The 25,865-nt window shown below is 42.9% G+C and overlaps 1 protein-coding gene across 1 annotated transcript in view; it reads left to right on the top strand.

The window, feature by feature from the left end:
• The first annotated feature begins 6,302 nt into the window (after positions 1-6,302).
• Positions 6,303-25,865, top strand: part of KIF5C (kinesin family member 5C) — a 145,983-nt gene continuing 126,420 nt past the window's right edge. The window contains exon 1 of the mRNA XM_073241412.1: positions 6,303-6,849. Within this exon, the coding sequence (XP_073097513.1) occupies positions 6,724-6,849 (126 nt within the window). The 5' untranslated portion in view covers positions 6,303-6,723. The remainder of the gene's footprint in view (positions 6,850-25,865) is intronic.

The following is a 25,865-nucleotide window of genomic DNA, read 5'->3' on the forward strand; positions in this document are numbered from 1 at the left end:
CTCCATCTTATTTGTCCAGATTTTTTCTGCAAGAATTAATATAAATCTAGTGAAATAAATTTCAGTTGATGTGTCAGCTGTCATAGAGAAGAATAGGCTTCTTCCTTCAGATCAGCTCAGGTCATATTAAAGGAGATGGTCGTCTTTGCTTCTTCCCCACTGAGCTGAGTTATCTGGACATCTTGAACCGAGGTGCTAAATTTTGAAGACATCCAAATTTTCAGTTCCATGGCAATAGATTATTTTTGCAAGTTTTAAAGGAATTTTTTCAATACCTTTAAAAACATTTTCATCTGTTCATTTAGTTTTTCACCTTCACCAGGGCCAGCTGTTTTTTGTACTTGTAGGAATGGAGCTTGGCCTGTGAAATCAGAAATGATTAAACCCACACGGGGACCTGCAGACCCCAGGGTTTGAGTTAAATGGCTATCCCAGGGACTGTTGAAGACAGGGAGCTGATGTGAAAATTGAAGCAATTACCTAGATCACTCAGGCAAAAGAATTTCTGAAGCTTTTTTTTTCCTTGAACAATCCAGATAATTGCTTCAATTTATACTTCTTACTGGCAGTAGAGACTGGGACAGAAACTGCTCTTTAGGAGTTCTGAATAGAAAGAAGCAGAGTGCTCAGAAAATGATTTTGAGCACTTGGGAGAGAAAAGAGGGATGTGGTGGGGGGAAATTCATATGCTTTGGCCTTGATTTCTACCTGGCTAGAGCAAGTCAAAGGGAGACTTTTCACAATTGCCTGAATGATCGATATAATTCTCCATTTTCTGTTTCACCTCAACAATGAAGCTTTAGGTCCATGCACATCTTGCTGGTGGTAGCAATGGAAGAAACTGGCTGGGGAACTTCAAGTCTGTCTAAGGCCCTTAACTCTGTGCCAGCTCATCAATTCCTCAGTTTGCGAAGTGCCCTAAAATGACCTGCAAATCCCTGCTTCGACAAGGCCTTGCTGGTCAGGAAGCAGAGGGGTGGTGTAGGTGCTGCCCTGGAAGAGCTTACCACACCTGTTAACATAACCATGAGCCTAAATCCGGGCAGCAGGTCTTGATCATTTCATGATGCAAACGATTCATCTACTAGGATCCTTGGAGGTTCATTTCTGTGATGGAAAATTTACATTTGTTGAATGAACGAATGAATTAATGCATGAAAAGCATTATTGAGTTGCTACTATGTGCCTGGCATTATGCCGGGTCTTAGAATAATTAACTTTATATATGCCTTTTCTTTCTTTTTTTCATGATTTCCTCAGAGGGGTGATTCCCCCAATCTCTTCACCACTTCTCACAGACTTTATTTCCAAAGCACCTTCCACATACATCTCTTTCAATTCCTGCTTATCCCAAATATGTAATATTTTTAGCACCATTTCAATAGATGGGGTAAAAAAAATCATTCAGAGGCATTAAATACATTTCCTAAAGGTCCAAAACATGTTAGCAGCAGGGGTGGAATGAAAAACATAGGTCCTGAGCCTCAGGGTCCATCTACAATGCAACGTCTTTATTTTCAAATTCATGGATTCATTCACTTGTCCTTGCCATTATCATGATCATGATGGACATGAATTGACCATTTAGAAAATATTTAACAAGCACATAAATAAACACATAATCCCCACAACATAGATAAAGGAGCAAGACATATTTTCAAGACATTTAACGTGAAGTAAAATTGTATAATGGGAAGAACAAAAGAACAGTATCAGACAACAAAAGGAATGTCAAGCAGGTGTTCAAGGGCCAAATCAGGGGGACTGATGGCCCAGGGAAGCAGAGAGCCCTTGGGGCTGGAGGTGTTCAAGAAGGTTTTTAAAATTCAATTTCTTCTCTTTTTTAATGTTACATATTTTTAAAAATTGAGATATAACTGACATATAACATTGTATTTGTTTCAGATATACAACATAATGATTTGATTGACACACATATATAGTGTGAAATGATCACCACAATACATTTAGTTAACATCTGTCCATATACATAGTTACAAATTTTTTTCTTGTAAAACTTTTAAGGTTTTCTCTCTTAGCAATTTCTAAATATGCAATACAGTATGTTAACTATATTCATTATGCTGTACATTACATCCCCAGGACTTATTTCATTTATAACAGGAGGTTTGTACTTTGACTCCCTTCACCCATTTGGCCCATCCATCACCTGCTGCTTCTGCCAACAACCCATCTCTTCTCTGTATCTGTGGGTTGGGTTTGCTTTTTTAAATATTCCACATGTAAGTGAGATCATACAGTATTCATCTTTCTCTGTCTGCCTTATTTCACTTAGTACAATGTTCTCAAGGTCCATCCATGTTGTAAAGGGTAGGGTTTCCTTTTTTATGGCTGAGTACTATTCCACTGTATATATGTGTATATACCGCAAGTTCTTTATCCATTCGTCATTTGATGGACACTTTGGTTGTTCCCATTTCTTGGCTAGTAAATAATGCTGCAGTTAACATGGCGTGCAGATATCTTTTTGAGATGTGATTTCATTTCTTTCAGAGAAATACCCAGAAGTGGAATTGCCGGATCATATGGTAGTTCCATTCTTAATTTTTTGAGGAAACTGCGTACTGTTTTCAATAGTGGCTGCATCAATTTGTATTTCTACCAATAGTGTAGAAGAGTTTCTGTCTTTTAAAAGTATGGTAAAGTATGCCACAATAACATAAATTCATATTATATCTTATAGCATAAAATTTACCATTTTAACCATTTTTAAGTGTACAGTTCATTGGTATTAAGTACACTCACATTGTTAAGCAATCATCATCACCATCTATCTCCAAAGCATTTTTAGTCTTCCCAAACTAAACTTACATACCTATTAAATCATAACTCCCTATTCTCACTCCCTCAGGCCCCTGGCAACTACCATTCTATTTTCTGTGTCTATGAATTTGACTGTCAGAGGACCTCATATAAGTGAAAGAGTACAGCATTTGTCCTCTGGTCACTGGCTTATTTCACTTAACATAATATTTTCAAGGTTCACACACGTCATAGCATGTGCCAGAATTTCCTTTTTTTTTTAAGGCTTAGTACTATTCCATTGTATGTATATACCACATTTGTTTATCCATTTATTAAGAGATGTACACTTGGGTTGTTCCCACATTTTAGCTATTGAGAATAATGCTGCTAAGAACATGGTTATAGAAATATTTGTGTGAGTCCCTACTTTCAGTTCTTGGAGTACATACCCAGAAGTGGCATTGCTGGTTATCTATTTATAAATTTTTGAGGAACTGCCATATTTTTTCAAAGCGGTTGCACCATTTTATGTTCCTACCAACAGTGCACAAGAGTTTCAGTTTCTCCACATCCTCCTCAGCTCTTATTTTCTGTTTTGTTGTTTTGATAATAGCCATCCTAATGGGTATGAAGTGGTATATCTCATTGTAGTTTTGATTTGGGTATCCCTAATGATTAATGATGTTGAGCATCTTTTCATGTACTTATTGGCCATTTGTACATCTCTGAAAAAATGAATATTCAAGTCCTTTGCCCATTTTAAAATCGGACTGTTTTTTATTGTTGATTTGTAGGAGGTATTTCTATACTCTGAATATCAATACCTTGTCAAATATACAATTTGCAAATATTTTCTCCCTTTCCATGAGTTGCATTACACTCTGTTGACAGTATCCTTTGGTGCATAAAAGTTCCTCATTTTGATGTTGTTCAGTTTATTTTTCTCTTATTGCCTATGCTTGGGTGTCTTTTCAATTGTTTAGCACCCTACTTAGCCTTAATTCTTGATTAAACCTTCTCAGCCACCACTAAGTGCTCTACCCTCTGTATTCTGACTTGTTTCTAAGTTGCCTGAAGGTGATGACTTATTTTGCAATTTCTCTTCATGTGGGTGTGACTTTATTAGCCCCGCTTGAAAAGAATTCACTTGATAAACCTAAATTTGTAGAGTGGCAGCAAATGTCATTTGCTCAGTTAATAGTTGATGGATGGGTGGATAGAAGAATGAATAAGTGAAGAGTGACTCCAGGGACACAAGTCAGGCCTCTCCCTACTCCCAGGTTATCCATGTTCTGACCTTCTCAGACAAACCAGTGTGTGTGAGGTTCTGGGCATCCCCTGGTGGGCTCAGGGAAATAGGATTAGAATGCCCTCTCCAATATCACAAAATTGACCATTAAATTGTCCAAGCCTGAGCCCGAGAACTATCAACCTGAAAATAGATGAGAACATGGCCCTTGATCCTTCTTTAACCTACTTTCACTGAGGACATCTGAGGACAGGAAATCAAATTGGTACTGCTCACAATCATTAATGAGTTTATTTTGGTAGATTTGTCTTCTCAGCTAGGTGAAAAACCTGTATGGCCAGGTAAACCTGCCTTTAAGCAAAAGATATGTTTCTAAAATTAACTAAATAACTCACTTGTGCCATAATAATTGGTTCAGCACAGAATAATAATATCTAACATTCAAGGGTTCATACCACGTGTGTGTCAGGCACCATGCTAGGTTTAAAAGCATTAGTTCTTCTAATTCCCTCAAAAACTTGAGATGATATTATTACTCCAATGTTAGAGATGAGAAAACTGAGTCTTTAGGAAATTGAATAACCTGCCATGGGTCCCACATCTAGTAAGTGGCAGAGCTGAGATTCTCATTTAGGTAGAGCTTCCTCCCAGGTTGGATTCTTTATTCAGTATGCTGCCTACTATGCACTAGATGCTAGAGAAACAAAGATGAGGCAGATATCATTGCCTGTGGGAATGTAGCAATGGAGATGGGCACAGGAGATAAAGAGGACCACTTACCCTCTGCGGTGTTCAGTGATTCAGGGAAGTCTTCCTACGGAGGGTGGGTTGAGCTGAGTCTTAGAGGAAGAGGGAGCACTGGAAAGGGAGAGTGCACATCTAATTGTTCTGCCAGCCCAGCACCATGCCTTTCTGGGGAGTGACATTCTTCTTCCTCTGGGACCCTTTCCACCATGGTATTCCATAGTCTTACAAAGTCCCTGACTCTGACTGAGTGGTCCAGGGCTAGTTGCCTAAGCCCAAGCCAATCATGGACTTCCCCCAGGATTTTTCAAACCAAACCTCCAAAAAGATAGCTAGCCTTACTGAATGGTGGAAATTGAAGAATGAAACCCAGAGGCTGTTAGCAGCTGGGTTTCCTGACATTTGGAGGGATGACCTGGAGTGACAAAGACTGAGGCCAATACAAAGCAAGAACAGGGACCAGAGGTAGAGAGAGAGTGAGTCTTGGTAGCCTGTCTGTTTCCCAGCCCAGCTGTTTAATCTCTTCCTGAATAAGAAGATAAACCTGTGTTCTTGTGATACATTCTTTTATCTCAGTGGCTTCAGTTGGGCTTCTATCACTTTTCCCCAGAGAAGCTCTAATACATTTACTTCGTAATAGGCACGAATGGGTGACTTCAGTAAAGCAAATGGCTTAAAGTATCAGAAGCGGGCAGTTGAAGAGGTGGACGGAGGCTGCCACAAGTAGTTTAGTATTTGTCGGAGTGTAAACATCAAGGCAAGAAGTGACAAGAGATGAGGCTACTAAATAGGCAGAAGGCTACTCGTGGCTCTGGTCATATTTTACAAAGAACCTTGGACTTGATCCTGTGTATATTCTGTTTCTACTACAGAGTTCTAAGTGGGCATTAGCCAGAGGTTCTGTAAACTATACTATAATTAAGAGTAATTAAGAATTGCCTAACCTGGGAGTCACAGGCAGGCTTCAGTCGTCCCCAACCCTCTGAAATAGCATGAAAAATCTATAGGTGTGTGCAGGTTTGTCTTTATTTTGTTATTGAAATGGTCCCTAACTTTCATCAGACATTAAAGGAGTCCCTGACCCCAAGTAAGTTATGAACCACTATCTAAGACAGGCATTTTTGAGATTATAAGTGGCTACAAATATTCGTGCAAAACTCGTTTCCTCGCTGATTTCCTCACAACTCTTACAAAACTGTTCTGCACAGAGAAAATGACCCATAACTTTTCTGTTGGACACTGTCTTAAGAAGGGACTCTCCTTGGGACTCATGAAAAGGTGTGAAGAGATGTAGACCAGATTACAGGGATTTTAACCGGGAAAATTGTTTATGATCTCCATGCTGTTGTTGACTTGGGCAGCCAGATAAGGCCTGAAGGTTTGGAGATGGCACTCCGGACACCACCGCTGTCCCCCAAAGCCAACTCCAACTACCCTTGTCCTTGCACCTGCCCGTGGAGAGACTCCAAGCCCCAGGATGCTGCGCTCTCGGCCGGGGGCGGACCCTGAAGTGACGTCACCGCCCCGGGGCGGGCCGCGGAGGGCGGGGCAAAGGGGCGGGCGCGGGAGGCGGCGGAGCGCGGTGGTGCTGATGCAGGATGGCTGAGCACGCAGCAGCCCGGGAGGTCTGAGCCCGGCGAGGCTTGGTCCCTGCGCATCGCCTCGTCCGCGGCCGCGTGGTCGCGGGCAGGTGGGCCGGGGGCGCATCGCAGGGCCAGGGTAGGGTCAGGGACGGCAGGTCTGCAGCCAGCCTGGCGGGAGGCTGGTAGACTGCCCACCTATCCGGTCGCGGAGCGGCCGGAGCTGCCCAGCCCGCCGAGTTCGCGATGACCTGCTGAGAAGCCTCGTCGGAGGCTGCAGGAGGCGGCCTCGCTGCGGGCGGTGCGGTTAGCGGCCTGCTGCCTCGTGGTGCCGAGCCCCGGGCCCCCACCCATCCCCGCGCCCCCTCCCTGCCGCCGGCCGAGATGGCGGATCCAGCCGAATGCAGCATCAAAGTGATGTGCCGGTTCCGGCCCCTCAACGAAGCGGAGATCCTACGAGGAGACAAATTCATCCCCAAATTTAAAGGCGACGAGACCGTGGTGATCGGGGTAAGTGGCCCAGGCGTCTGGCTTCCTCTGCTTTGCACCGCAGCCCAGAGCTCCGACGCCCAAGACGGAGCAGAGATGCTCCGGCCGCCCCTTCGGACATCCCCGTGGGGTGCCCTCTCGGGTAGACTTGGCCACAAGCACCCCCTCCCTCTGCGCTGTGTGGTTCCCTCCAGGAGGGTGGAGGGGCGACGGGGGGCGTTGGAGCGGGCCCCAGGTGCCGAGAGTGGAGGTGGGGGGGGCGAGCAAGGGCTTGGCGCCGCCATTGTTCGCGGGGTGGGGGCCCGCGTGGGTCTATTGTTCCCCGCCCGGGCCACGCCGCGTGGATAGTGTGTTCGGGTTACCCACAAGCCGGGTGCCCAGGCTCCCCTTAAAGTATGATCTCTGCAACCCACAGATGATTCCGGGCATCAGTTCGATTATCGAACATTTTGCCTCATCTCACGACCTTAGCAAAATTATCAAAAATGGTACTGAAAAATACTAGCTTCTGCTCGGGGCTAGGAGCTCCCAAAGTGGTGTAACCGGGCTCCTCGCGGCGTTTCACCTTGCTTACTCTGGGCTCGGAAGGCGGGGGGTGCTGGGAAGACTGGCCTTGGTGTCTCCGGGAGGCCTGTTGTGTTTCCTGCTTCCTCTCAGCCCAGGCTGTCTTGGACGTAGACCCCTCCCCAAATAGGCGCACGCCTCCCTCCGTCCCCGGCCCCCACTACCAGGTGTCCGCAGACCCTAGGATGTGCTTCACCCTGGGTGGAGAGTAGGCTGTGTGCCCACATTTGTGGGGCGAGGGAACTCGGAGCGCAGCCAAACAGTCCCTCTGTGCCAAGAGAAGTTACTTTGTGTGGCTAGGGTCTCTCACACACTTGATCTGCCTTCCTATCTCTCCCCTCCTCCACCTCCCCAACTTGGCTTCCTTTCTGCAGCCGGGGCTGCTGGTAGAGGGAGGGAATACCAATGGTTTTTAATTCTTAAAGGAATATGTCAAATGCAAAAAACAGCCCACGCCCCGCCCACCGCCCTTTCACCCTCCATCGTCCCCAGAGTTTGTAGCTGACGGTGCCCTCTTTGTATGCGAGCAGCGTGGGGAGGGACCGAGTTAACGGGAGCCTCCCCATCCCTGCTGACAGGTTCCTGGCAGCCCGCTCCGGGCTGCTGATGCAGCCTTCCATTCCCTCGCATTGATTAAGTGATGTCATCCCCATTACTGAGCATGCTCCGACTAACCCCCTCCCTCCCCTTCCCCCAGTGGATGGTATTTAGGTCAAGTGATTGACAGGTGACAATTTACCTGGGGTCTTTGCCAGAGTCCTTCAGGCATTTCTCAAGCACCAGAGGCCACCGTTTGCCGGTGAAGCAGACCCCAGCATCTTCGCCAAGGTTGTGCCGCAGTACTGCGAAGGGCCCCGGGGTCTAGCAGGTGCTAGCTGAACCGGCAGGCGGGAGCTCTCCGTGCAAGGGGAACCGACCTCATGTCCTCTCCCCATTTTCACAGTCATCAAGAAACCTTGATCTCCAAATGCTCTGTGGATGGGCGTTCATTCTGAGAGCTTAGCTGACCTAGAAGGGCAAGAAAGAGGGCGTTTCTCTGTGCACGGTATTAAATTGAGAAGATACATGCCATCATTAGGGAGGAAGAGGGAAATTCTATCCTTAATGACAGATGTGGGCTAGGCAGTAATTTGGGTTACCCCTCTCAGCTGGGACCAGCCTATAGGCTGAGTTGCTACGTCCTGGGCCAGGCTGTGGTTTAAGTAGAGTGGGAGTCACTGGGGACATGGAGTCTCTGCCCCTACCTAGCCTTGTAACAACTTTCTTACAAATAATTGTGCTGCACTAGAACATGTTCTGGTGACCCTTTTAATTTTTTTCAGAGGTTTTAAAGAAAAGCCTGGAGAAGTTTTTTCTTCTTTTCTTTCTTGTCCTTCTTCTCTTCCTCCTCTTCCTTGTTCTCAGTCTTCTCTAAAAGTGATATTCCAGGACTAGTGGAGTAATAAATCATACTCTTTGATCTGTGTGCAAGGCAGAGATCCTTAATTTTAGGGTTATCCTTTAAAATTATATCACTACAGGTATATATTTCTCATCTAAATATATATATGCTTTTCACTAAAGTAGTTAAAGTCAACATATAAAATAAGTAATTTAAACACAAAATTGTGGATGTGAATACACATGTAGCTTTTCAACTGTGCATCTTTCTATAATCCTTTAACACAACAGTTTTCATACTTCAAGATAACTTCTTTGTTGAAATAAAGCATTCATATAGAAAAGTGTTACCATAGGTATACTGCATGATGTGTTTTTCTAAGTAAATTCTCCCTCATAACCTCCTCTTAGACTGATTAGCAGACATTTTTTGGGACCCAGGAGTTCCACACTCTCGATCCGCCTTCCCACCTCTCCCCTCCTCCCCAACTTGGCTTCCTTTCTGCAGCCGGGGCTGCTGGTAGGGGTCGGGAATACCAATGGTTTTTAATTCTTAAAGGAATATGTCAAATGCAAAAAAACAGCCCCCGCCCCGCTTGTTAATGCCTTAGGGTAGTCACTGTTGTGACTTACAATGCCACAGATTAGTTTTGCTTTTCTTTTTAAACTTTCTATGCATAAAACCATGCAGTATGTTTTCTTAATGTGTATGGCTTCCTGCACTCAGTGTTACACTTGTCAAATTCATCCATGTTACGGCGTGTGGCAGTGGCTTGTTCATCTTTGTTCTGGAGCATCCGATTATAGGAATATACCAAATTTATCAATTAACTGCTGTTAGAGATTGGACAGTTTCCACCTTAGGGCTAATATGGACAGAACTGCTGTGAATATTCTTTCACACATCTTTGGGTGAGTGTGCATACATTGAAGGGTGGTGGGACTTGGGTTGCCATGTGCTAGGACCCTTAGCATTCCTAATTAATAACGTGGAAGTAAAGGAAATGACAGTTCTGGCAGCCTGTATCACACTTTGTACACCAAGTGAAATGGCTCCCAAGTCAATCCATTTGGAGCCAGCCCACAAGGCTGGTTGCAGGTGGAGACACTGCCTTCCTTGCTTGCAGGGGTGCAAGTTGCAGGGATGATCAAAGAAGGCCAGAACCCCCCAGTATGTCAGCTGAGACAAGTGAAGAATGAATTTCTGTGGCAGTAACTTGTTAGTTCAAATTCTGAATCTCAGAAATTCTTTTTGTCTTTGAAATTGGAGTTGTCTTTTTGTTGTTGTTGTTTTGAAGTCCTGTTCAATTACTATAGAAAAGTATGCTAAGAGGGAGATTTTGCAGGTGAAATGTGTAGATTTCTCTTTTTGAAGAAAATGGCCCATCTTGGAGGAATCATCTTTACCATTCTTGCATTTTTTTCAGCTCCTGTGCAAAGCTTTCTTTCCCTGACCACCCCAGCCACAGTCTCCCCACTTAGAACTCCTATAGTAGTATTTTGTATATGATCTCATAATTTTTTGCTTTATACTTTTATTTGTTTTATCATATATCTAATGACATTGTAATCTCTGTGCAGGGACAAGGATCATTCATGCTTTCTTCTTTGTACTTCCCAGGGCCTTGCCTATGGAAGGCACTTAGTGAATATTCATTGATCTCTTTGTTGAGTCTAGAAATCTTCACTTTGGTATATTTAACTTATTTTTATGGACTTCTAATTGGCTGTAGGCTGTGGGGAGTAGTTAAACGATTTTAAAGAGAAGTGCTATTCCTTTGAGCAAGCCGGGTAATAGAGCGTATCATACACTTAAATGCTATAAGAAAATTGGGAAAGAATTGCATTCAGCTTTGTTAAAAATTAGGAAAGCTAATAACAGTGGTGGTAAGCTAGAAGTAGAGGGTGGGGGTGGCCTAATGATTATTAGACAAAGGACTCCATGTTAATTCTTCAGAGAGAAATATTGGGTTTAGAGCACTTTCTGGAGCACTCCTGTATTAGATGGCTAGAAGTCCTGGTGAGTCATCCATTACTTTGGGCTCTGCCTTTTGGATTTGATACATCTGTATTGATGGAAGCTCTCTGTCTTTGGAGGGTTCCCAGTAAGGTTCTTTGAAACGGACTTTGACACTTCAGTTTCCTCATTTGGGGCTTTTTTGTTTGCAGTCCTGGGAAAGCAGTAAGTTCTGACCTGTTTGAGAGCTAAGGCAAAATATCAGCCATGAACTGGGAGCTGGTCGGTGGCATAGAAAGTGGCCTCAATCTGCAGGAGCTTGGATTAGTTCTGGGCAGTGGGTGGGCGAGGAAGGCAGGGGCTGACCAGAGACCACATTCCAAGCCTCAGTTATCATTGTGGAGATTAGGGACTGAAGAAGTGGGGAAATATGGCGAGGAGTTCTTTTTGTCCACAGTAATGGTCTTTAAAAGCAAGAGCATTTATAGTTCTTCTTTCTGAGTTAATGCATAGTAAAATTACTTTTTCTGGTGTATATTTCTGTTGTGGGGGGTTAACATATGTATAGAGTTGTGTAGCTATGTTGTATTAGTTTTCCATTGCTGTAACAAATTATCACAGATTTAAAGGCTTAAAACTCTACAAGTTTATTATCACCTAGTTTCATAGGTCAGATTTCCATCAGGTCAGCTGATTACTCTGCTTGAGTCTCACAAAGTCAAGACCAACATGTTGGCAGGACCAAGCATTTTTCTGGAGGGTCTAGGGGAAAATCCATTTCTTTACTTGTTCAGGTTAGTGGCAGAATTCAGTTCCTTGTGGTTGCAGGACTGAGGCCTCATCTCCTTGCTGGCTGTCAGTTACAGCTGTTCCCAGATTGTAGACGCCACTCTCATGTACTCCACATGGCCCCCTACCTTAAAAGCCAGCAATGGCTGGAGGCCCTCTCCTGCTCACATCTCTCATGCCTCTTCTTCCATGGCATGTCTCTCTCACTGAATTGTCTGCCTCCCTCTTCCACTTTTAAGGGCCCATGTGATTATAGTGAGGTCACCCTTATAATCTGGGATAGTCAATTTTAAGGTTAGCTGATTAGCAACCTTAATTCTATCTACAAAATCTCTTTTACTCTGTAACATCCATGTATTCACATATTCCGGAATTAGAGTGTAGACGTCTTTTGGAGCCATTATTCTGCTTACTCCATGCCACCATACTCAGATATAAAAAACAATTTCATCACTCCAAAAAAAAAAGCCCTTAAGTCATCCCTCTGTAGTCAAACCTTCTCTCATCTCTTAACCTCTGGCAACCACTTATCTGTAGTTTTGCCTAAATAGTCATAAAAATGAAATAATATATTACATACCTTTTTGAGCCTGGGTTCTTTTACTTAATCACTCTGAGATTTATGTTGTTGTTGTGTGTATTCCTTTTTATTGCTTAGTGGTATTATTTAATATGGGTATACAGTTTGTTTATTCATCTGCTGAAGGTCATTTGGGTTGTTTTGAGTTTGGGACGATTATGAGTAAAGCTGCTATAAACCTTTGCATATATGTTTTTGTGTAAGCATGAAATTTTATTTCTCTTGGGCCAATACCCAGGAGAGGGATTGCTAGATCATATTGTAACTCTGTGTCTAACTCTAAGAAACTGCCAAACAGTTGTCCAAAGTGGTTGTACCATATTGCTTGCCCACAGAAAAGCAGTAACATTTGAAGCCAGGATTTTAAAGAGTTTATTCAGTCACTTTGTCTAAGTGAATATAGTAGTGTTTAGTAGTATCAACATATATCTCAGAGATATTTACATGACCTGAAAATGAATTAGTAGTTTCCCATCAACATAACCCTCAGAAACCCTGGAATAGTGAACATGAGAGAGTAATCACAGTCTGGCACGTGTCACTGGAGGCCACTCACTGTTTGTGGTGAGCACATGGTCGGTGCTACATAAATGAATGGGGTTGCTAGAGGCAGCAGGGAGGGTTAGACAGAAGGGAGTGTGGGTTCACTGGCTGCCTGTAAGGCTTTGTTCCAATGGCTTAGCTTTTCTGGGCCTCAGTTTGGTCATACTGAAAGTAGAAATAATTATTTATCTCACAGGGTCGTTTGGATGGAATGAAAAGGCGTGGTAGAAACAGTGTCTGGCACAGAGAAAATTGCTCAACAAATGCTAATTATTTTTCCCATTTCCTATTGACCTTGTACTTTTCCTTATTTTCACAATGAGCTTGGCTTACCAAAGTTGCTGTCCTTGACTCTGGCTATCCCCTCGAAAAGCTTCTTGCATCCCCTTTCCAGGCATTTGTTCACCGCATTTCTCATGGTTGGAATAACCACTCTTTTTCCTATTTATGGGATTTCTTATCTTCTGTGAATGCAGAGCCCATGTTCCTTTGACTTCTAGACGCCACCAGCTGTCCCTTTTACCTGCAGTGGCCATTTGTGGGAATGTGTGTGTGTCCTTCTCACGTAAATTGTAAACTTCTTGGGGGAGGAGCTCTTACATCTTTGCCTCCTTTACTAAAATTGTCTACTTGCTTTTAGTAAGTGTTTCTTGATTGAGGATTCTTTCCTCCCCCGTTCGCTGCCTGGAATCAAGTTTCCGTAAATGCCAGTTTCTGCATGTCTTTAAATAACTTGGGTAGCCCTGGGGAGTGCCTCTGCTTCCACCTGAGCTTGTCTGGCCCAACTCCCCTACTTAATGACAGTCTTTTCCATTCCTGGTTCTTCTCCCCAGTTTGAAACAGGAAACCTCCTCCCTTTGGGTTCCCTTTAGTCCCTGCCTCAGATATCTCACCTGTGTCTCTTGCTGAAACAAGCAAAAACAAAACTACCTACTCGCAAGTGGTTTCTCCAGTTGAAAAAATAGCCCTTTGACAGATCCAGTTTCACCTGATTTCTCTTAGGTTTTTCATGAAGTCCCATTTTTGTGGCTGAGAAAGCTCCTCCCTTAACCCATTTGCTGCACATCAAGCAAGTTCTTTTTAGTAGGAATGGAGTTGTTGAGTTTGTGCTTCTTTGCATATAGCACAGAGAGTTTGGGAGAAACTGGAGTTGGAGGTTCATTGTCGTCCTCCCCAGCACCAAACCTGGACTTGAGTCAGACAGTCCAGGCCAAGTCCAGCTCTGTGACTTCTTAGTGGTATGAACTTGGATGAATTACTAACCCACACTACATTTCCATTTCCTGGCCTGTGAAAAAGGAATAAAAACCACCTTGTAGGGTTGTTGTGATGGTTACACGAGTGCTGTTAGAGAATGCTGAGCACAGTGCCTGGCATACAGCAGGCATTTAGAAAAGGCATGCTATTATAAGACCCACTAGTGGTTACTTCTCTGCTTTCCTGTCAGACTGACTGATCTTGGGAAGGCCCAGACCCTTTGCATGTTCCCTGGTGCCCTCAGGTTGTGTTAAAGAAAAAATTATTCTGACACTTGTAAAAATAGTACAGAAGACTTGTGATTGTTGTCAGTTCTGTAGCAAGAGGGGAGAGAAGTCAGTCTCAATTGCAAGTACAAGCACAAGTGGAGCAGGTTGTGGGGGACTGGATGTGGACAATTACTAGGAGGAGATGTCAAGGGGAGGGGGAATTCTTGCTAAACTAACCTGTCAGGGTTCTTGCTGAAGACAGGTCTTGATGTCAAGGTATAAGACACAGGTATTAAGGTATGGAGGGTGATGAGGTGAGGGTGGGGGATTCTGTCTAAACTGCCTTAGCATAGTTTTTGCTAACACTGAACTCTGCAAGGACAGACATGGAAGGCCAAGGCCGAAGACCAGTTGAGAAGAGGGCTAAGAGGAGCTTGACTCAAGCTAAAGGTCAAGGAGAGTCTGTCAGTTGGAACCCAGGTGCTTCAATGAGGCATTCGAGACCATCCATCATTTGGGACTGCCTACCTTCCTAACCCCATTCTCTCGCCCCTTGTTCCCTCTGTGCTTCCATTCCTCCAAAAGAGAAGGCAGCTGGGTGCCCGCCCCCCCACCCACAGCTGCTCACATCCCCTGTGCCTGTGACGACCGTCCTCCAAGTGTACCCTCAAATGGTACACCTCAGACATCAGCATTTTTAAAAGCTTCATGTAATTCCAATATGTTTAATCAATACTTATTTAACCATTTCTTAACTGATGGACATTTGGGTTTTTCGGTTTGTTTCGTCTGTTCTGTTATAAACAAAGTTTTGGTAAACATTGGTGCACACATCTTATTAGTGCACATTTTTCCCATTATTTTGTTAGAATACATTCCTAGAATTGGGATTGCTGGGTTAAGGGATATAGATGATTTTAAGTCATCCATAGTTTTTGAGAAGGAGTAATTCAGAGATGGGTAATTAATTGTCTTTTGTTTTATATGCACCTTTCTCTGCCCACCCCATGGAATCGCTGCCAGTTTGTCTCATAAGGCATCCCTTCATAATTGAGCTGAATACAATTCTTACGAAGAGTGTATGCTTCGTCACATCTTGTTAACCCACAGACCCAGAACAGGACAATGCCTTCAGACTTTAATGGAAACCATAGGACTTTGTAGGCTGTCTCTTGTCCATTTCAATATCCTAAAGGATGTTGTTTCTCAGAGGTGATCAAAAGCTAAATCTCCCTCTTGAGGCAGGACAGTCAGAAGCCAAGATTGTAATCTTAAAGAGAAATAAGATGGGTGTGCCCTTTCTTCATGGCGCTAACATAGAATGGCCTGTGATATCTTCTGGGCAGTGTGGTAAATTGAGGAGGGATAAAACAGCCCTCCCAAGACCTAGGAAGGGCTTTTGCTCCCTTCCCCCTTGATTAGTAGGTACTCTTCTAAAAATCTTATTGATTTGGTTTCAAATATAAACCAAAGTAGAAATGATAATAAATGTTGCCCCCATGAGCCTATCAGTTTTAACCATCATCAACAAAAATGGCCAGTCTTCCTTTTTCTATACTCCCCTAGCCATTCCTCCCAAAATTACTGTTTTAAAGTGAAACCTCACATCATTTTATCCCTAAACTTTAGTGTTTATCTCTAAGAGGTCAATTCTCTTTTAAAACCACAGTAACGTTATCACAACTAAAATAAGACAAATCCAAACTCCTCCCATTGCCTCATAAATTTCTTCTGCAGTTAGTTCACCAAATCCGAATGCGGCGTACTGTTGATTACAAGTGAGGAGGAAAAGAAACGCGAATACATGTCGACCTTGAAACAAAGTAGTTTAGCTGTAGAGTCTGTGTGGGTGGGAGAAGAAACAGAGCAGTCGCGGCTGATCAAGATTTCCAGCCCATCTCCCTTAACACTGGGCATGTCCCAGTTAATGCTTTTTAATGAACCACTGCCGCCATTGCGGTGTCACCCAGAGAAGCTATTTAAAGAGCCTCATGCTTGGTAGCCTTTTCCTGCTGCTTTTCCCCCTTGCTTTCGTTGGCTAGTTGGAACGTCCGGAAAGCAGGCAGCACCGGGCCCGCCCTGATCAGGTCAGCACCACAGACAGCTGCGGCAGTTCTTTCAGGGGTGTGTGGGTATATTAATGTCTATTGCCTTTCACTCAGCGAATACCCGTCCTTCATGTGACTTGAATACTGGGGAACAGAGCTGAAGAAAAGAGAGGTGAAGTGAGAACAGAATTCAGTGCAACACTGTACTTTAGGGAAAAAGGCCTGTAGCTCTCTTCTGATGTGTCTTACTGCTTTCATCATTAAAAAAAAACAAAAAACCCTCAACTTTTGACGGGAGATGCATTTGGAGAAGTGGTGCAAATGAAAAAGAAATCCCAATAATTTATGCTTTAACTTCCTAGACTGCAGAGTGTGGTCATAAGAGCCGCCGATCAATATATTCTTGTAGAAGCATTTTATTTAAAGATTTCTTGGCCGCACAATTCTGGGTTGACAAATCTCAGGGACTCTTCCCCAGGCGTTCTCTCTCAGAGAGCACTCTCTCCCACTTCCAAGTCTCCTTTGGCCTCATGAGGAAAGGAAGAGCAGTCTGCCTCAGTTCTCTGAGGTGGTTATGTCATAGTTTTCTCTTGAACAAACTGTCTGATTCTTCACTCCTCAGAGATTACTGATTTTCATCGGGGAACCTGGGTAAATAACGACTCCACCTGACATCAGAATTTAGGGTAGTCTTGTGGGAACAGACTTCTGTTCCCCTTTCATAGCCACCTGCTGCCCCAGAGGAACAAATCCAGCCTAATTAGTCAGTACCCATACTGTGCTGGGCCTGGTTACTGGTGGGCAGGATCCCACAAGAGGTGGTCAGTTCCTGCCTGCGTCTGGCCTCTGCAGGGGCTGGCTTCCAGGGGCTGATTTTCCGCCTCCTCTCTGCGTGCTGCTGAGTGAGTAAATTAGGCAGGGTCCACAGATTGAGGCCCATGTGGGCTGGTCTCAAGGTCCAGGAGAGGTTGGGCTGCAGTATGGAGGGGCAGAGAGGTGGGGAAAGGAGGAAAATCCCGTAAGGCACCTCCCTGGAGACTCTGGCCCAGGTTGGTATTGTGAGAAACACACTCACTGGTCCAAATTCAGTAAGTGGACACAGAAACAAAGAGAACAGCGGAGCTAGGCTTTAATGACGGTCTTCCAAGATCCGGTGTCTGGTGGGCAGGCACACCTGGGGAGTTTGGCGCCAATAATTTATCTTCTAGTGGGCGAGTATCTTACCTGGTTCCTCATTGGCTGAGTACTACAGGGTTCACAGTCTTCCCCTGATGTCGCCTAACCCCATTATATCTTTCCTTTACATTTGTCTTATTCTTATTGGTAAGTTTAAAAAACTCAAACAGGTATGCCAGAGCCTTATCAATTTCCCCACCCCCACTCTCAGCCCGAGCAGCTTCCACCACGTGGCTCTTTGTTAATACCTTACTGTTAAAATGTTTAAATATCCTAGTGGGAATAAATCACATTTAGGTTTTATACTCTTTCCTAACAGTATCGAGATGATGGGTGCTGGCGCCCCACCCAGGTGGCATGTGATTATCTGCTGTGTCACTAGTCCTGTGGAGGGCTGACTGTTAGGAGAAGGTTTTGGCATTCTTGGGTCTCTGGTACGAATGGCATTATGATAGCATTAAAACCTTCTAGCTACTAATAGTTTGTTTATGTAGTACATGAAAAGTAGACTTTAGAAGGGAAGTGTTTAGCTCTTCGGAAATAATTGCTGAACAACACGACCTAGTAATTATCTGTTCAAAAAGTGGGTAGAGAAACACCCAAGTACTATATCCTAGAGTAACACTTGTTTGCTCATGTGTTTGTTAAATGTTCCTTAATAAATACAGCTCTTGATAAAGTTGGCTTGAAGAGATCTATTTTAAAAAATATTTTGTGGTCTAGACATTTATCCAAAAGAGCTTTTAAAGGGGAAAGGATACACCCATTTCGTACTTAATTTCCTTAGTTCTCATAAAAACAAATATAAAGTGGTAACTTAGATTAATGGAAAACTTGAAATTAAATGAGTTCTTTATTACTATGAAAAATGTTTCCCTTCATAAATACATTTTTATGCGCTATAGAGTTTTTGGAGCGTCACTGTAATACTGTGCTCTTCAGTATGGCAGCCACCAGCCTCATGTGACTATTGAGGACTTGCAGTGTGGCTTGCCCAAATTGGGATGTCCAGTAGGTGTAAAATTCACACTGGCTTTTGAAGACTTAGTACAAAAAAAAGGAATGCAAAATATCTTGATTTTTTTTGTATTCATTACATGTTGAAATGATAATATTTTGGATATGTTGGGTTAAATAACATTAATAAAATGAATTTCCTCTTTTTACTTTTTAAAATAGGATGACTAGAAAATTTAAGTTTATGCATGTGGCTTGCATTTGGGGCTGGCACCACATTTCTAGTGCTGCTCTAACATTTTGATTCTAACATTCTGAATTGCTTTGCATTTATTAATTTTAGTTCCGCTTTAGTATATTGAGGGCTTATTGTGCGTTAAACTCAATGCTAAGCATTGCAGATTTGTAAGACAATGTCCCTGCCATCAATGACCATATATATATAATTTAATGGGAGAAAGCAAGTTGAAAAAAATATATAACATGCTATGAGTGTCCAAAGAGAAGAGGAAAGAATTCTTTTGTTGGAGTTAAAAGGAGAAATAAAGCACATCCAGTTGTGTCCAGGGAAACTTCAGGCAGAGGCGCCCATTTGATCTTTACCTCGATGCTAAGGTAGGAATCTGCTTTGCAAATGTAAAATTTGCTTTTTTATGTTCACTTGCTTTGCAATTCTATGTAGCTGCTTTATAGATTTTCATTTGAATACTGCTGAGGAAAGATTTGAAAAGGGATGTCTGCTATAGCCTGCTCCACCGCTCTCCTGGCCCTCTCCACTCCCCCATAAGCGTTGTGACACTGAGTACTGCCACCCCAGCCCTAGGTAGGAAGGGCCCATCCCCGTCCTGTAATTAAGCACCAGCCATCCGCAGCTGCGGGTTTGTGATGCGCTTGCAGTGGGTGACATTGAGAACGCCGAGGTGACAGGAGCTGTCTTGGAAGAATGCCCCGAATGGCCCCCCCCCGCCTGGCGTGGAGGGGGTCACCAGGCCCCGGGCCCGGCACGTATGGCCTTGCTGGGGAGACCTGCGGGTTTTAATTTACACTGCGTGATTGCAAATCTGCCCTTTACCTTCTGTCTCCATTCCGTCGCTAATGCTAAGAGTGATGAAACCTCTTGTTCTGGAAATGCTTTTCCCTCCAGCCGGGCGCCTTCTAAGGAGGTCCGTCCATCTGCCAAGGAAGGCGCCCATCCGGGGGCCGCTGCAGGGAGGCGGCTCCGTCGTGGGAAACCCAAGAAAGGCCTCTGTCGCTCACAGGTGCCTCTTTGTCCCCCGTTGTGAGGGGGAGAGGTCTTGGAGGTGAAGGCCTCGCAGCTCGTTGGAGCAGCAGTTGGGTGTGTGCTGGAAATCTCGCTTCCCCACCCCCACTCATGACCCTGTTTGTCGGGTTGGCAGAGAAATGATTTTTCCTCCCTTGTCAATGGCAGGAATGCTAGATGGGAACACAAAAGCACAGCAATGACGAAACCAGCCATAATCTCACCACCCTACCCCAGCCACTTTAATTTTTATATCCTTTTTCCTACTTTGGTTGATACTTAACATGTCAAGAAATTTATGTTCAACCATAGTTGCAGAATTCTGCCCTTTTTCTCTTTTTACCTATAAGCTTATTCCATAAATGGGTTTCGATTTTGTGTAATATCTTCATGGTTATCATTTTCAATTCTGACTCAAGTGTCTGTTACCAATGGCCGCTGTAGAGGAAGAAAGGGCTTGGGTTGATAGATCCCAGTTTGCTAACCCATCTCACCGTCTTCGCGTTCAGGTCTCTGGTTTCGCCTTAGACCAGGTGATGGTTGAATGAACATTCCCGTGCGCAGAGCTGTTTTCTTTTGTTGAGTTACTTCTAGAGGATATATTCTCCAGAAGTGGATTTACTGGACCCAAAGCTATGAGAACTTTTAATTGATCCTATTAAATATTATCCTGTTGTTTTCTATAGGGGGTTGTCAATTCCTGCAGCCTCCAGGGGTATGTGAGTGTCCCACTGGGCAGGGAATTCATTTCTGAAGTAAAAGAAATAAATCATTTGAGAAGGTGATTTATGAAGCAGTGGCCTGGGATTCACCTGTCTTGGGTTTTTTTCCAGGCATTTCCTCTGATTTATATGAATTTTAAACTTAAAGTTTAACTAGTAGTTGTTTTAATCTGGGATGTTGCTGTCAGTGGCACTGCTGGGTTCAGGTTGGCAGGGTGGGGGGTCTCCTGGGCTGGAGGAGGGAAGGGCTTGGAAGGGTTGCTGCCTTCTGCCCCCTACCCCTACCCCCATCAGATGAAGTGGTTGGAGTGATGATTTACACTTGGGTGTACCTTCGCCCATGCTCACAGATACAGCTATTTCTGCTACTGCGCTGGATGAGCTCAGACCTTCTCTATCCTAAGAGCAGCGCACACAGAGACACATTTTGCCAGATGACCTGGGGCATCTGGTAGGAATCCATGCTTTTTCAGGAAGGTGTGTTGGCACCACACAAAAGACATGACTTCATGCTTTGATGGTGACATACACTCCAGGGACCTGCAAGAGGTTTGATTCTGAGGTAACCTGCCAACCAGGTTCATCATCCCACGGGCATCAGCGGAAAAGCCAGGGCTGGGGCAGAACCTGAATAAGATAAACAAAAAGAAAGGCTCTGTGAAGACGAACTCCAGGCCAGGCAGAAGAGGGAAGGAGCTCTGCTGGCCCCTTCCTGCTGTCTTCAGCTCTGATCTTACTATACGAGGCAGGGCACATTTCTTAGGAAATTCACTCTGAATACAAAGCATTGCTCTCTACTGCACACGTTTGGTCCCTCTTTTCTGGTGCTTTAATTATCATGTTGAGTACCGTTTACTTACGAAATGATTGATTTGTTAACGTTTTTCCTATATTCTGGTTAAATCATAGGGATAAAAGAAATGATAAGTTAAGACATGGCATAAAACTCAAAGAACACAAAAGGAGATAAAGAGAAAAGGAAGGATGGGATAAGAATTTTTACAAGGGAGAAAAGGTATTCAAGGTGATCGCTGTCTGTTCAAGGGAGGGAGGCCACGTGGGGAGCTATGTTTAAGAGGCCTGAGTATAGACAGTAGGAAGCGTATCAGATTAGAATGGACCAGAAGGAATCGGATGTGGAAGGTCTTGAAAGTGGCCTAGAGGAATTTTTAATTTAATTTGGTTGGTTTGTTCTTCTACTCTGGTGTGTAAGCTGGTTCAGAAATATTCCCACTAAACATTTCTCCTTAAATGTATGTGTCCTTGGCCTCAAACAACCCTTTTTAGGTTCCCGTAAAAGCAGGTCATGTTGAAGTTTGCTTTCACAGTTTTATACCTGCTAGTACAATGCAAAATGTGCATTTCCATCTATCTCAAATAAGCTTCAATAGTTGCAGGCCCTTGACTTATCCAAAGGAATTAATATATCGTATCATGTTTAAATCCAATGATTGGGGGATAAAGCTCTTGCTACTGGTTATAATATATAGATCACCAAAATTTAAGGAATTAACACAAAACAAAGTATACATAGCTTAAGACATATTTAACATAAGGTTTTTCTCATAAGATAGATGTTTCCTGAAAAAATTTTGCATTGTAGGTAAGAACTGTCCAGTTTGGAATATTGTATATGTAAGAGGTTTCTCAGAATATGTCAATTCTCTGCTCAAAAATATTTTTCTTAGTAAAATAAATTTGAACCCCTCAACTTGGTTCCTGTGATTCAGCAAAACCCTCCACAATATGTTGCCTTCAGCCTTTTGCTGTGATCACTCTATTTCATTTCAAGTCTCTGCCTTTCTCAAACCTAGCTGTGCACTATATCACACTCAGTCAGTACTTTCACTCTTTCAGGCTGTTTGTAAGGTTCCCATCTCCTGGAGTGCCATTCCCATCTATCTGTGCCTCCTGAAATTCTTCTGCACCCTAGAAAGTCATATGGGGGAATTTCCTTTTGTCTTTCACCCCTCCCTTCTTGGAATTACCCACCTAGAGCCTTAAGCTTTGTTTGATTTATTTTTTCTTTCTTTTTTTAAAAACAGCTTTAGCTTTATTAAAATATAATTGATAGGCATTGATGAATTTTCATATTTTCAGAAATGAGTGATAATAGGTGCACAAAACATGATGAAATGGATGAATGACTAACTGAAATAGTAAATTTCTTCTGGTATTGTTTTATTTTTATGATTATATTTGGTCTCATTGTTCCTCTCTCTTTCCTCATCTGTCCCACCTGAGGACTGAAGAAACTGCCCACATGTTTTCTTCATGAAATTCAGCATAATTGAAACTGCATTTAGGCATTCTTTAGGGAACACAGTGCATTTATTCCACCCTCAACCAACCCACTGTCTTGGAAGAGATTTACACACACACACACACACACACACACACACACACACAATGGCAATACAACCAATGAATGAATGTATAGTACTCATATTTTATTGAGCATGAAACACCTTTAAGGTTGGTGCAGATTATGCAAAGCAGTTCCATTTTCCAAAGAATACAAATTGTTTTGCACTGGATACTCAACTGGCAGAGCCAAAAATGAAAGAAGTTAGACAGTCATTAAATATAGAAAATAATTGCTTTCAAATGATCTCTTCTATTAAAATGTAGAAGTCACACACAAAACATCTTCTCTTGATTTGCAACTTGCTAGTCTTACAAAATTATTTTAATTGGAACTAAAAAATTGGCATCATAAAGAAAGAAGGGTCCAAAAAATTCTAAATTGAAGATTTTAATATAAATGAACCACACTTAAAATTCTACTGATAGTCCTCAGTTCTGAAAGGGAAACGCATGTAATTTACCTAAACTGCCTTTAAAGGAAAAGAAATAAGAGACTGCCTTCCTTGAATATCTGTTTCCTGGCATTTTTCAAATAACCAGGCTATAGAGTGAGTTATTATTACAATCCCATAGCTATTATTTTCATTTAAAAAGAGTGTTGGTTAATTCCAGGTTAAAGTTGTATTTCAAATAAGTTTATGTGTGATATATATAATAATCGATACTGAGCTATAGGCTCTGAGGATCAAGATTATTTTAGACTAATATATTTCTCTTAAAGATGGTCAATGATTCGTTCTAGCTTATTACAGGAAAATGTAAGGATGGGAGGGAAGATTAAAGAAACTATGAAAACAGTCACAGTGTTCGATAGCTTCTTTTTACTTCCTTTAATTTTCTTGACTTTTTATTCCATGTATAAATGTAACATAAACATTTTAGGACAATGAAAAAGATTCAGGGAGATAAATTTGGAAAGGAGAAATGTCCTATGTCCCCCCTCCCCAGAATAACTACTGTCAACTGATGGATGTTACTCTAATATCTTAATTTTATAAATTCAATTAAAAGATATTAAATATGCATGAATAATATACATAACAAAAGTAACTTAGGAGACATTCTGATGAAGTGAACACCCGTGAGGCCACCGTCCCCCAAACAGCAGTTTACCAGTTAATGTGTGACCCTCTCTTGGTCCCAGCTGTAAGAACCCCTTACCACTGAAGAAATTACTCTCCTGAATTTTGCTTCTATTATCCCCCTAATACTTCTTATTGGTTTTACTGCAAACATTTTTTTTTTAGTGCTAAATGATACATTGCTTGATTTTACTTGGTCTTAAATCAATGAAGTGTTCTTTCAAATACTATATATATTTTTTCTGCAACCTCCTTTCTCTTAACATACATTTCAAAATTGCTGAAGTTGCTGTGAATTCTGATAGTAGAAAAATGTAGCCTGTTCAAATCCAGGGAGATCTCTGGTGTCTCTTCCCCTTCATAGAAGGACGTCAGTCCTGTTGGATTGGGGCCCCAGCCTTATGACTTCATGTAACCTTAATTACCTCCTTAAGGGCCCAATCTCCAAATACAGTCACTTCGGAGGTTAGGGCTTAAACAAATGGATTTTGTGTGGACACAGTTTAGTCTGTAGCAGGTAGTATGTACTAAGGTCCTATTACACACTGCAAAGGGTTCAGGCATGACAAATCTCAAACCTTTCCTTTGGAGGTTCTAGTCCATGATAGGTTTTTTGGAGTAAGAAGGCTATGATTTCCCAGAGGAGAGGCCTTTGGTCTTGGGGAGCCCTTCCAGAGAGTGGCTTTGGGAGCATGAAAACCATGCTGAGCTGAGCCTCCAAACAAGGGAACGCAGAGGCCAAGTGAGAGGCATGCCTGCTCTCCTTGATGGGAGACATTAATGGACTTTGAATCCTGAATATTGGCAGTGGCTTCTCTGGAAGCCAGATGTTGTTGTCCTAAGGGGTAGATGGCTGGTTAAAAAGAAGAGCTCTACAGCAATTGGACCATTTTTATAGACTTCCTCCCTTTTGGGCCATCATAATGCTGACATCTTTCCTGTTTTCGTCAAAGAGAAAAGAGAATTCTAGATAAATGTTTTGGTGAGGGATTGAGAGGGCCCTGCAAGAGGGAATAGGGAGGTGATTCTCGTAGCATCGTTCATTATACTGTCTTGCTGGGATTGTCTGGGACTCCAGGTGCTTGCATATGGCCACAAGAAAAGACAATTGGGATGCAAGAAGCTAAAAATTAACAGCCATTTGGGACTGAGTTATTGATAATTATTATGAAAGGCTGGCCTATTCCAGAATTTTATGATGAGAATGTTTTTACTAGAGCAGCATTTTGCAATTTTTTTAAAAACGTGAGACTATGATTCAGTTTGCCAAAAAGTCCATTTGACATCATAACTTAACAGGCACACCTCTGAAATAATAGTTTTATGAAACAGTATAATTAATATGTGTGATATGCTCTGATATTTTCTATTCTACTCTGTCACATTTCATTTTTGTAGTTGCTTGTTGTGATCTGATAAGTATAGTTTGTGAACCAGCACATAATAGGCTAATATTTCTCTACTAGGGAGTTTTTTAGGAGTTTGCAACCACCTTTCAAAACCTGAATGCCCTATGACATGTTGGAAGGGCTGAAGGACATCAAAATCTCACTCTTTACTATCCTCCTGTCCTGATGTGCTCAACATTCCCCCTGAAAGATACTATAAAAGTATGTGACATTTATTTGTGCAACAGGTATTTTTTGAACCCCATCTCTGAGCCAGACAGGGTATGTGAGACACCAGTGAAATAAACTTTCCAGACTGGTGGAATATTTGTTAAGAATGTACAGAAGGCAGTTTAAAATTGGGACTAATAATCTAACCCTCACTTAGTCCAAAGAGTTTGCAGTTTGTCTCCTCCCCCTCAAAATGACTCCAATGAAGTGAATGTCTAACTTGGGTGCCCTGTAAGTCACCCGGTCCTAGGCCCTCAGTCCTGTGTGCTCCAGTGAGAGGCATGGGCTAGTGGGGGAAGCCTGCAGTTTGGGTCAGCACAGGTGAATCAAGCCCTTACTGTTCCACACCCTGAGGGCATTATCTCAGGCAACTTGACCAATTTAACAAGTCTGGGCTGAAATGGAGGTGCTGAGACCCACCTGGCAGAGTGGGAGTGCTGATGAAATGAGCTCCTGTATGCGAACATAGTTTGGGATCACGGTACCCTCCCCCCTGCACTCCTCCCACCAGGTACCCCCAGGAGGC

This window comes from Manis javanica, chromosome 7, assembly GCF_040802235.1.
Source record: "Manis javanica isolate MJ-LG chromosome 7, MJ_LKY, whole genome shotgun sequence".
Classification (NCBI taxonomy): Eukaryota; Metazoa; Chordata; class Mammalia; order Pholidota; family Manidae; genus Manis; species Manis javanica.